General features: G+C 37.5%; 1 protein-coding gene across 1 annotated transcript in view; it reads left to right on the forward strand.

Annotated features, from left to right (window-relative positions):
• Positions 1-7,529: 7,529 nt before the first annotated feature.
• The window catches only part of npr1a (natriuretic peptide receptor 1a), a 105,495-nt gene continuing 99,860 nt past the window's right edge, over positions 7,530-13,164 (forward strand). The window contains exons 1-2 of the mRNA XM_042776731.1: positions 7,530-8,160; positions 8,737-9,495. Of these exons, the coding sequence (XP_042632665.1) occupies positions 8,766-9,495 (730 nt within the window). The 5' untranslated portion in view covers positions 7,530-8,160; positions 8,737-8,765. The remainder of the gene's footprint in view (positions 8,161-8,736; positions 9,496-13,164) is intronic.

Raw genomic sequence — 13,164 nt, forward strand, 5'->3', positions numbered from 1 at the left:
GTCAGCCAAGTAGGACGATTTGCTGAGCCTGCTGAAATGATGCAGCTGGTCTACAAGGTTGAACTATGAATCCATAAAAATTGTTCTCACCTCATAATGCAAATGAAACAGATGAGTGAGAACTTTTCCATAAAAGAGTTATTGCACTTCTATGTGTAATGGAAGCTGGCATTGTTCATGCTATATCTTTGTATAAAGATTAAAACAGGAGTGTTTGTAAAGGTCACACTTGTTATAGTTAATCTTTCTGACAACTCAATCCAACACATTAATTTCCTTTGCGATCAATCCTTGGCGACGTGTGTACCAGATCTTCATCTTTGCTGGAACCCACAAACTGTTGTATTAGTTGTTGATTTTGCCATCACAGTCAGACCTAACCCATTTTCTGTCATCTATTCTGTGCTAAACTGTATTATTAGACTGAGGAATCAAATAGAGTTGGTTAACCACTTTCTTTGCCAGCATAACACTGACCATAGCTTTGAGGTAAAATTACATCCTGCCTGATTGCATGTGGCTTGCTAGCCATTACTTTTTCTGAGGCTTTACAGCTACAGTTCTCCTTCAGCTAATTTTCAAAATTATTGTTGGTGATAAGCTGCTTGGGTTTGCCACAGATTGGTTGGTTCATACAGAGCCCCCTAAAGCAAGGGTGTCCAATCCTGAAGCTGCTTGGGTTTGCCACAGATTGGTTGGTTCATACGGAGCCCCCTAAAGCAAGGGAAAAGTGTTAATAGGTTTAATAGTAAGTTCCTGTACTATATACAGGGAAAAACTGTAAAAGATCTAACCAGACATTTCATGTAATTATTACAGTGCAATGCTGTTAATTTTACAGTTTTTAGAAATAAAAAAGAACAAATAAACGTATAATTTACAGTCAAAAACTGTAAACTGATATTCCCAGAATTCCCTGTGTGACGCTCCACACATTTGAAAGTATTTTGTTTAAATAATCATGTTTGTTAATAGGTTTTTGTTATCAGTTGTACATTTGGGCTTTATGTTACATCTTCTGCTGTTTAATGAAAGTTTATTGAATTGTTTAAGTAGTCACCCTCCATGACTTTGTGCACCTTCTAATATAAACTTCTGCTTGTGGCGAAGCTACTTGTGATGAACTTCGATTCTTCATGTGGCTTTCTCTTTTACCACCTGCATTATTATGGTGGTTGTCCAGTATGTTAGAGGTACAAAACAGATTTTAGTAGCAGTGTGCGTTGTTGAATTTATGGTTTACATTAATTTTTTCTTGTTTGTTAAATAACAGTTTTATACTGTAAAATTTACAGTTTTTGGCCGTAATTGTGTTTACAGTTTTTCTGTATTTTTTACAAAGTATTCTGGCAACCACACACAATTATTTTTGTAAAAACTACAGACTTTTTTTTACAGTGTATTTTTTACAAGTATTCTGGCAACCACAGCTGCCAAAATTATTTGTGTAAAAACTACAGACTTTTTTTTACAGTGAAAGCTTGGGTGTCCACTTTCCTGCAGAATTGAAGAGTCCCCCAGCACCCCAGCTCTAGGGTCTTGATTTGTAGATTTCATGAAATGTAGATTTCAAAGCACACACACACACACACATATAGATAGTGATGTGACATGTGGCCAAGTATGGTGACTTGGATAGTGCTCTGCATTTATCCCATCCAAAGTGGACACACACACACACACACACACACACAGTGAACAAACACCCGGAGCAGTGGGCAGCCTTTTTTTTTTTTTTTACTGCTGCGCCCGAGGAGCAGTTGGGGGTTTGGTGCCTTGCTCAAGGGCACTTCAGTCGTGGTACTGAAGGTGGGAGAGAGCGCTGTACATTCACTCCCCACAGCTACAATCCCTGCCAGTACGAGACTCAAACCTGCAACCTCTGGGTTACGAGTCCGACTCTTTAACCATTAGGCCACGATTTATATACATATCACTGTAGCAGAGATTATCTGCCTGTAATTAATAAAGGCCTGAACTGCAAAGGCCTGGGTATAGTTTATTTTACACATTCTGCTCCGTCTTGCACACAAACTACACTTCATCGATTTGAGCACTTGAATCATTCATGAATGGATAACAGTGCATGCACAAGTCTGCATAGCCACAAAAATTGAGCTGCATGTACAATGCATGTATTTTGCATTGATGCATTGTGAAATATTATTCCCTTTTCAACATTATTAGTCTCTTATACTACAGGGCCGTTGAATGCTTGAATCTGATTGGCTGACGAATGTTCTGAGAAGTGCAATTATTTTCTGAGAAACGCACGGCGAACATAGTTCCAGGCAATTCTCTTGACCGCATTACAGTTCCATATCACTTCGCATAGTAAAACTGTAATAACGGAAATGCAGGTATGGGAACAGAGATTTCCAGGATAATTTTTGATATCAGTTGATAACAGTTGCATGGATGATGACCACCCATATCCAGCAGCTCCTCAAGGCTGATAAAAATGATGGTAAAATAGTAGTCAGACATTCTCCCTGATAAGGAAGCTATAGCTTACTTGCCTTCTGGTATTTTCACTAATAGAGAAGCTTTTTGGGTCATTGAGGTTACAAACAGCAAAATTGAGTTGATTCTCTGAATCACTATCAGTTGGTTTACACCTTTTAAAACTTGAGCCTAGCAGTTGTGACCATGTCCTTAACAAACTTCATATTCAATGGTAGTTTTTACAGAAATCCATACTTGTTTCACTTGAACTGGCTTTGTACATGTTCTTTCTCCAAATGAGGTTTGACCAAGGTTATCTGTCACGTGATCATGTAGTTAACTCATATCAGATTAAGTGGATATTCTGAAGATACAGCCACAATTCATTAATTATCTTTTCCACTTGAATCAATTGAATCATGGTTTCCTGAAGCAAAATAACAAGAAATTCTGAAAATGAAACCTAAAGTGAAGACAGTAGCAGTCTGTTCTGAATTTAAAATCTCACATTGATCATTCAGACTGCACTTGATCTTTTTATTCCAGGAATGTTATACTATAATTAACCTTTTGCAGTTTTTAAAACATTGTCCTTTTTACTCTTTACAAGATAATACATAGAATTATTTAATGAAACCCATAAAAGTTAGTGCTAATATAGACATGGATGATACTTCATATTGTGTGGCTTATTAAGAATTGTTTTTAAGCAATCATACTTATGATTTTTGCCTGGTGGACAATAAAATCCCTTAATCCAGTGGTTTCCAAACCTGGTCCTGGAGTACCTCCAACAGTACTTACTTTAGATATCACTCTCAACTGACACAACAATTTCAGGTCTTGAAGTCCCTACAAATGAGCTGATGAGTTGAATCAGTGTGTTTTATTAAGGAGACATACAAAATGTTTAGAGCTGGGGATACTCCAGGACCTGGATTGGGAACCACTGCATTAAGGCATAATCACATTAGTATATTAATTATTATTATTATTATTAGTAGTAGTAGTAGTATTATTATTATTTTATTTTTATTTTTTAATGGCAAAAAGGTCTATTGTCCACTGTCAATAGTGTAGTAATGCACAAAGTACTGCTCAAACAGAAATCACTTTTAAACCAGCCTTATGTTGGTCAAGGTGTCAAGTTCACATGAAAAACCCAATGCAAAATTTCCATGCCCTTACATAAAATTCCTAAATATGCAATGGTAAATGTGAGTACAAAGTTAGACCTACATTGAAGGAGGGATCTGAGTCATGTCTAGAGACCAGAATATCATAGAGATTTGGAGGTTAGCCACCTTAGCAACTGCATAGCAACACCCTGGTAACCACCCACAATACCTTAGCATTGTATCAGCAATATGCAAGTGTATTCAGAAAATGTGATAATCTATTGTGACAGTAAGGCATGTTTAGAGTTTATCCAGAATATATATTCTGATCACTTCTGGAACAAGGCAACAAGGCCTTGTAACAAGGCAACTAGCCGATACTGGTTGCCATGGTAAACTTGAGTATGAGTAGGACTTGTGCTTAAGAGAGGCCACAGGTTATTTTTGTGTGTGTACTGTGATTCAGACTATACCAAGAGCTGCTGACATCTCTTCCCAAAGTACATTTGCACCACTTTTTCTACCAAAGCAGCATAATAGTCATGTGTGTAAGCAGTGGTTAACCAACCAAACACCAGATCTGTAGTGTAAAATAACCAGAGGATCAGAAAGGATGTTATTCCACAGAAAAATCATTGTGTTCTTTCAATAAAGGGACCTAGTAAAGGTGCTTTGAGGAAAAGGGAGAGGGACTCGAGCGTTTCCTCCCACGTACACATGCAGGAAGTCACTGCTGAGCAGATGCAAAGCGTCATTATGGAGCAGACTTATTCGTGCTGAGGTAATGCAGCAGACCACTTCTTGATCCAGACGAGAGATTAGATGCAAATGAAATGTTACACAGCTATTAAGATCAAGACACTTGACACACTCTCACACAAAGGCATGTCCTCCTTGTTCATTTCCGCACCGTAATTCCAGACCTCTTCTCGCTGCATCATGAGGTTTAGAAGCCATTGACCAAAGAGCACAAAAAAAAGGATGAGAGATCACTCAAAACATCAAACATCCTGGAAACACAGAGGGAGGAAGCAGTTTCATTAGGCCATGGAAGAATTCAGACCAAAACAAAACAAGCATGAACAGTTTGTGCGTATTTTTGCGCACACAGGAATGTGTGTAGGCTGTTCCGTTTTTACCATATAGTGATTGCGTACGTCACTGGTAAAAGTCACTTGTGTTTGTTTGGAACAAAGAAGAGAACTTTGAATGTGGAGGATTTATTGGAGGTTGAACTCCTCTTAGTTTGAGTGAGTAATACAGAAGAACGTAGGAAAGGGGGAGGAGAGGGAAGAGATGAGAGGAGGTTACCCGTAATAACAACCCTGGAAATGCTAAAAAGAGAGAGCCTGTGTTCTAAATGGCCTAATGCGTATTGCGCAATATATACTGCACACTGCCTACTAGTTTTTAAATGTAGTATGTGAAGGCTAATGCATTATGCATAAACATTTTAAAAAAGAGATGCAAACTGCTCACCTTTTAAACGAAAATCACTGTTTTGAAAGCAAAAACAGCCACCTTCGTAATTTGTGGAGATCTATCTATCTATCTATCTATCTATCCTATTATTTTTTTCAAGCATAAGGTAATTTTATACTGCACGCACTATATATATATATATATATATATATTGCAGAAATAGCAAGAGTTAAATAGTAGTAATTGAGCATTGTCAGAGAAAGAGCGTATGACAGAATGAGTAAGAATGCAACATATCCTGTTTTGGAAACTCTAGCCATTGGTATGTGTGTGTGGTTGACCGGATGAGGTCAAAGGTGCAAGGGGGGTCCGGATAAGCAGCATTGGCAATCAGAGAATGAATGAAAGGGCATTTGGTCAGCTGGGTCACAAGGACAGTGGCAGAAGTTTGAAAGTAACACATCGGCCCTCCTGGAGGCGGGGAAAGTGAAAGTGGCTCACAATTTATCAGCTGTCCAGCCCTCCCTATGCTTCTTATTTACGACCAGCCATAACCGGGAGGTGCTGGCCTGGCACACAGCATGCCTTTCCCGGTGCGCTCTGTGATCGGGAAGCCAGCGGCTGAAGTCCTCCCTGTACTTTATTGATCTGGAAGTTGTTTGTCAGGGTGAGTGCTGCTGAGGACGCGCAAGATGAGACGCTCCCGCAGAAGGCCAAACGGAGAAGAGAACAGAACACAACAGAGGAAAGGACGGAGAAGCCAATAAAAGCGTAAAGGACTATACAAAAATAGCATGTTTTAATTGGGAGGAAGTGGGCGAAAAAGCTGGAACAATGAGGAGGAAGAAAGGCATGTGATTAAAATGCCGGAGGTCGAGAGGGACCCCACCTCACCTCGCCTCACACCGAACACTCACACAGTGGCAGGGACAACACGACAAGGCCTGCTTTCTCATCTATCCAGCGAACTGTTTTTCCTGTGTATTCCCATGCAAGAGGTCAAGTTATTGTTACACAATGATAAAGTGGCTACTCATCCTGCACTGATAAAAATGATATTGTGGTGAAGTAAATACTACATAAAAACAAATGTAATTTCTACATTAAAAAATTTAGTTAAGGCAAGAAAAAAAAAAAGTAAATTCTATATTAATACTTAATTTAAGCTTGTAGAAATTAAAGTTTGAACTTATAAGTATATTTTACTAGGAATTTCTTGTTATGTTTACAAGGATTCTTTAAGTAAATATCAAAGTTATGATCCCATATGTCCCATCATGCACTGGGGCATGAATAATTAAAAAGTTACATTTTTCACTGTTTTCCAGTTGTATTTACACTGTTTCATGGTTGCTTTTGTTGTTTTGTTTAGTTTTTTTATGTTTTGTTTTGTGTGGTGTTGATTTTATTTTCTAATTGATATGTTTATTTTATACTCAAACACTAGCCACTGATTGTTACCATCGTTGTGTGTGGTGTACCAAGTATTGAGGTCTCTGTGTTCATTTGGGAAATAATTATATTGAGTGGCCATATTATCTTTGAAAGATAACAGGCTGTCTGTTTGTTTATTTACCTGTTTGCAAGTGAACCACATGCTTTAATAGCATGGTTGTTATTGAGTGTTACTTTGTTAAAGTAAATTTTATAAACTGTAACTGAGGGAAATGTTCTTGAGTATTGCATTTAACTAAGTAGATATTACTCATCAAACTCTTAACTGGCCAAGTTAAATTTTTTGATTGTTTAGTTTGTTTAATTTGGTTAAATTATTTAAATTTACTTAAAATGTGTTAGTGCAAATTGTTATGAAGACTTTTTTAAGTAAATCCTACAAGTTAGGGCACAGTCATCTTGTAGCTACAACAAACATATGTCAAGGAGCAATCTAATTCCTAAACAAATGATTCATTCACAATTGCTAAGTCACAAATGTCCTAATCAATCAGTATTCATTTAAAACACTCACACAATATATGACCATAAAATTATATGGCAGTAACCATTTATTAAATATTGGGGTAAGCAATTGTAAAAATGCAAAACTGTACATTTTTAAAAAACAGAAATACATTTAAAAAATTAAGAATAAAGAATGAATGTTCTATCATTTTATCTATTTGTCTGTCTATATCTAGCTAGCTGTCTGTCTGTCAGTCATAATTTTATCGTTCTATCTATTGATTGCTCTATTGATCATTCTTTTAATTGTTCTATCTATCTATCTATCTATCTATCTGTCTGTCTGTCTGTCTATCTATCTATCAGTTTGTTATTCTTATTTGTTATCTTTTGATCGTTCTCTTTCGATTGACTGTTCTATTTGTAATTTTTTGGTACTTTTGATCAACAATTCTATCTATAAATTAATCGCTCTTTCAGTCAGTGGTTCTATCTATATATCTATCTATCCATCCATCCATCCATCCATCTATCCATCCATCTATCTATCTATCTAAACATTCTTTCTCTCTCTCTTTCTCCTCCTCCTCTCCCTCACACTGTGTCATTCCCTCTCTCAGTCCTCTCCTCCTCCCACCTTGAGCTGTACGTCGCTTTGACTGACCCAACACTCACTGGATGAGCCCGAGGGGAGAACAGCCTTCAAACATAACCTGTTCCTCAAAATAAACCCACACCTTTCATTTTATTTTATGAAATCTTTGAATTTTTCCTCATGAAGATTCGAGTTTTGTAGATGCAAACGTGAACGTATTTTTGACTTTGACTTCACTTTTGTTGTGCCATCGCGCGCATACTGAAACAAACCCACACCCGCTGAGATTTGCCCATCTTCTCCAGTCGGGAAAACAGCAAGGAGAAGAGGACACGTTCAATAATTTTTAACTAAAGAAGCCTCGATACTCATTAACAAAGTTTCCAAGAAATTCACGTGCGCACCAGGAAAGGGAAATATTTCCTCTTTGCGAATCCCGTTTCCTCAGAACGTTCGGAGTGCGCTTGAGAAATCATGCTGGTTTCTGTGGAGAGGTTTATGATACTAAAGTTTCACTCCTGTAGGTTGGATGAGTCGGTTTGAGCTGTAAACATCGACGCGTTTTCTCCGAGAGAACAGGAGCTATGCGCGCCGCATTCACGAGACACGGATTCTAATTTACAGAGGAAGGCGAGGATTACAGAGGGATTATTACACCAAATGACGACCTGATCTGTGGTAAAATATTATTTAAACCAATTTTATTGTGTTTGCCTGTTGAAAATTGTTTTATATCAAAAATGTGTTTTAATATATTAGGTTGAAGTAATACGACTACGCTGGTAAATGTTCTCTATAGACACTTGCGTCACGTTTAAGAACTCCAAGGCTTTTTTTCTCTCCAGTTTTGCGTTTTAAGGTGTTTTGTGTTGTGAGTTGTTAATTTTTTAAAGTGTGTCTAGGTGTTTTGTTTTTTTTTTTTTTTGTTTTGAGAGCTTTTTCGTGATGATGTTGTTGAACGCCGGAACGTGTCACATGCGAACGCAGTGCCCCCAGCAATGCCATTACAAACCATCTTGGGTTCCCCAAATAACCTATCATGCAACTCATTTCTCAAGAGAGCCACTTTTTCTTAGTCTGAATATCTTTTTAAATATCTGAAGAATCTTTTTCACTGAAGAAACTCTAACACTGTTTATTGTGGGACATTTTTAGTTATATACAGTTTCTGTAAACAGTAATTTTGTGAATGATGGGCATTTTCAGGTCTGCTAAAAGTATGTCTCAAGTGGGTCTCTGTTTTAATGTTTTCAGAGTCTTAGTCCTTTCCATCTATTTTGAGAATGGAAGTGTTCCGGATGGGGCCGCTGAGGCTCACTCTTCTAGTTCTGCTGAACGGTGTGTCATTTGGAGTGGTTGAACTGGAGCCGCTCGCTCTAAATCCCCATCTGCCTCAACAGAACATCACCCTGGCAGTCATCCTTCCTTTACACAACACTGAGTATCCCTGGGCATGGCCCCGGGTTGGCCCTGCCTTGCACTGGGCCCTGGACAAGGTGAACTCTGACCCCAACCTGCTGCCAGGCTACCATCTACAATTGGTCTTCAACAGCAGCGAAAACAAGGAAGGAGTGTGTTCGGATTCAGTGGCTCCTCTCGTGGCCGTGGACCTGAAGTTCTCATATAACCCCTGGGCTTTCATCGGGCCGGGTTGTGACTACTCGTCCTCACCGGTGGCCCGTTTCACCACACATTGGGAGGTTCCGATGATCACAGGTGGGGCGAGAGCACTGGGTTTCAATTTGTACTCGTCCATCACCAACATCGGCCCCACGCACAAGAAGCTGGGCGAGTTTGTGGTCAGGATGCACCGGCATTTCGGTTGGCACAAACACGCCATGCTCATGTTTAGCGATAATAAGAACGACGACCGGCCGTGCTACTTTGCCGTGGAGGGGCCGTACACACAGATGCGCGAGGACAACATCACAGCAGATGACATGGTGTTTAATGAGGACGATGAACCCATCCGTTATGAAGTGCTTCTTCGGGACATCAGCCAGAAAGCCCGTGGTAAGTGTAATATGCGGTGGGGTGGGGAAGGGAGGTCAAGTAGGCATGGAAGGCTGATGTTAAATGTCAAAATGTCATTGTTTTTTTTAAAGAAGCTCATCTCATTGTTTTCGGCTTGGACTTGTTTCTTGTTGTCATTTATTGTAGCAATGTTCACACAGCAGAGTAATACAGTTGCTAGTCTCATTTGGAGTGATAAATACCCTTATGAAAAAGAAGTGTGCTTAATTGTACTGGTTGCACAATTGGAGGGTTTGAAACTTAAAAAATATATATTTAAAAAAAAATTAAAAGCAGAGAATATACGGTAGTGTTAATGTAGTAAAAGGCCACTTAAAGAGAGTACACTTTCATGCACTGTGTAATAATATCAAATTAAAAGTTTAATTTTAAAGTACATTTTAAATCATTATGTTTTAATAATCTTTTGTCTTGCTTTTAAGTACAATTATTTTGATGTATTGACTAACAAACTAAAGCACACATACTTGATTATAATTCTGTAGTGTGTTGTTTGATATCAAATTTAAAGTAAATACATTTAAATGTACTAAATTACTACTTCATCATTACAAAATGTGTTAAATTATTTTTAGAAGTGATCTAAAACACAATAGAAGTAATTATGAATGTCTTACTTTAGTGGGTCAAAAACACTGCATTTAATATAAATTTAAATTATAATACATTTTGATTTATAACATGCAGTTAAGTGGCTAAAAATATTGCATTCAGTTTATTCTTTTAAAGTTATTTCCATAATAAGTACTCTTTTTAAAAGTATAATAAAGTGTCTTTTTCACAAGGGTATGGTTGTGTTCGATTATGAAAGAGACTAGAATCATAATAAGGCTCACTATTTGAAATATAAAGTCACAGTTTGTTTTTGTTTTATTTTTGAGAGAGAGAGATTTTTGAGAGGAAGTTCAGTTGATATGTGCTGTATGAATAGACCTGCTGTCATCACGTCATTGATATGCAGGACATGTTACATAATTTTATTCCTGTCTATCACTAATGTGAGTACTATAAACCTCTCTCTGGTAATGTAAAATGAAAAATATTGTGAGGCTAGAAAGTTTGGAAAGGGTTGGAACCAGTATTTATGCCAAACAGCTGAGATTAAGAATCAAATCCGTGAAGACACTGTAAGTCTCGATATTTCCTACAGGTATATGGTTTCCTTTCTCAGTGGCAACATGCATTATTCATGAGTTAGAGAAGAGCATTGTCTCTGATGCCTGTCTATGCAGACGTTATTTGATCCATTCTTGTCACCCTTTAAATATACCATACTATTTGAGAGTCACACCTGGTATAAAAATTGAATATAGTTGTCATTCTAAAACATTAGCTAGTTTACATGCAACCAAATAATTCATTAGTAATGAGATTGATTGCTCAATTGGACAGAAAATTCTTTATGTAAACACCTCAATCAATCGATCTGAATGAAATTTCAATAGGATTGGAAGGGGTGGTTCAGACCTGAAATAATGTGATCAAAAGGAATGAATTTAAGCATATAAAAAAAAATACATCGCTTTATAATGTTTTTGTGTCTTTCGTGGGGCTTAATAATGACACAGAATAGTATACGCTCAGTATTGGATTTGGATCGATCTTGGCTGAAGGATAGTATATGCTAAGTATTGGGTTTGTATCGGTGTTGGTACGGATACTGAGTATTGGATCAGATGCATCCCTTTAAAGTACACCTATAACATCCTATAACAAAATGTACTTAGATAACAAAAGAAGAAAAACATTAAACTCAACTGCTAATGCAAATATTGACAGAAATGTGACTGACATGTTTATAACTAGAGCCTATAGTCTTTTATGAAGAGCAGATTTATCACTCAGGTCTGTCTGTGAGCTGCCACAGGTCCTGCACAGGTGAACAGAAACAGGAAGCAGAAGCCCCTCGAGCTCATCTGTCCCTGAGGCTGAGAAATGAGTTCACACAAGCACAGCTCTGGAAACAATTAACTCAGAAGAGATGCAAGAGCACTATACCTCGTCCCCGTGCCCCTATTCTCAGGGTCTGAGAAAAACATTTTGAGCATTTCATAAAAGTTTGTACGGGTAATACAATCTTGAGAATATGAAAATTGGAGAGAGACACAAAGGGAGAGACAGAGATATACTGAAATGTCGAGAGGGGAAAGAGAACAAACGGAATAATTTTGAGAAAATTACTGACTCGTTGCCCTTACACACCAAGAGACATAAGAGTCAAGGTCGTCTCCTCTTCAGGGACAGAATAAAAAGAACTGGCAGACAGGTGGAGACTGATAGATGTAGAGAGTTAAAGAGCTGAGAGAATAGTGATGAGGAATGAGTGCTTCGCATCTCTCTCTGTTTGTCCTCTCGTTCTTAGTCTGCTGTAGTTAATGGAGAAAAACTGATGCACTGATGCATCGGGATTCTGAATCAATCCATTAGAATTTTTAGTCATTGTTAATAGTTATTTTTTGAAAAGCACACACAGGACAAAGCATTATGGATAAGTGATGTGTACAACATTCCTAAGGGCGGCACATAGAATGCATCTGTAGGATATGTTGTACGTATTTATATCATTCAAAGGTACATTTACCCAACATTCAAACATACACTTGAGCCCCCAGATAAGTGTCACAGCCAAGAACAAAAAGGCTTGGTGGAGATGCACTTTACAACATCTTAAAGAAAACAACCAGCCAGTGTTGTGTGTCATGAACTCTATATTTAAAGGAAATATGAAAGCCAGTTTGTGGTACAAAGAGGTCAGTTTCTGCCACAGAATAATAGAATGATTGGTGTTATTGATATTTTTTTTTTTGGTATAGGTATTTTCGGTTTAAGTATTTAAATCATCAATTTTTAACATTCAAAACTTGTATATTTGGCCTGATATGGTAACTTTGACTTTATCTAAATTATCTCACAATTCTATCTTTATTTCTCATTATAAATCTCACAATTTTGAGTTAACATTTCACAGTTAACACACTTTTCTCCTTGCAGCTGTGGCAATTTTGACTTTTTCCTCTGAATTGTGGGTTGATTAAATTTGTGATCACACAGTGTGACTTAACATCTTAACACTGCGAGAATTCAAGTCAGAAATGGAAGCCGTAAAGTGGCATTGCGAAATTCACACTGTGCGAAATATATAGTCAGAATTACGTTATAAACTCAGAATTTCAAGAAAAAAAAGTCTGAAGTGCAAGATATTATCTGTGAGATATAAACTCACAATTTTATATATAAGTGCTGTCAAAAAAAGATATTATCTGTGAGACATAAACTCACAATTTTATATATAAGTGCTGTCGATAAGTTTTTATTTAATTATTCATTTTTTTTTATATTACTCTTATGGCAAGATTCCGACATGTTCGTACGCTAAGTATATCTTCTGTAAGTCACGATTTCGTAAGGTTGGTCTGGACCATTCGTAAGCTCTCTCTTAGCGTTGTTTGAGCTTAAGACGCTAGTCGCCGCCACTGTGCAGCAGTCTTTAGAAATCAGCGCAGCGCAGTACAAGTCCAACTATGGTATGTTGACAATGACAAAAATATGTTCGCAATGGATACAGGCAGGCCTATTTATGAAGTTGACTTTATTTGGTATCAGAACTAATATGGTGGTAATTAGCCTAGGCTATTTTCGTAATGTCAT

Source organism: Cyprinus carpio, chromosome A19 (genome assembly GCF_018340385.1).
Source record: "Cyprinus carpio isolate SPL01 chromosome A19, ASM1834038v1, whole genome shotgun sequence".
Classification (NCBI taxonomy): domain Eukaryota; kingdom Metazoa; phylum Chordata; class Actinopteri; order Cypriniformes; family Cyprinidae; genus Cyprinus; species Cyprinus carpio.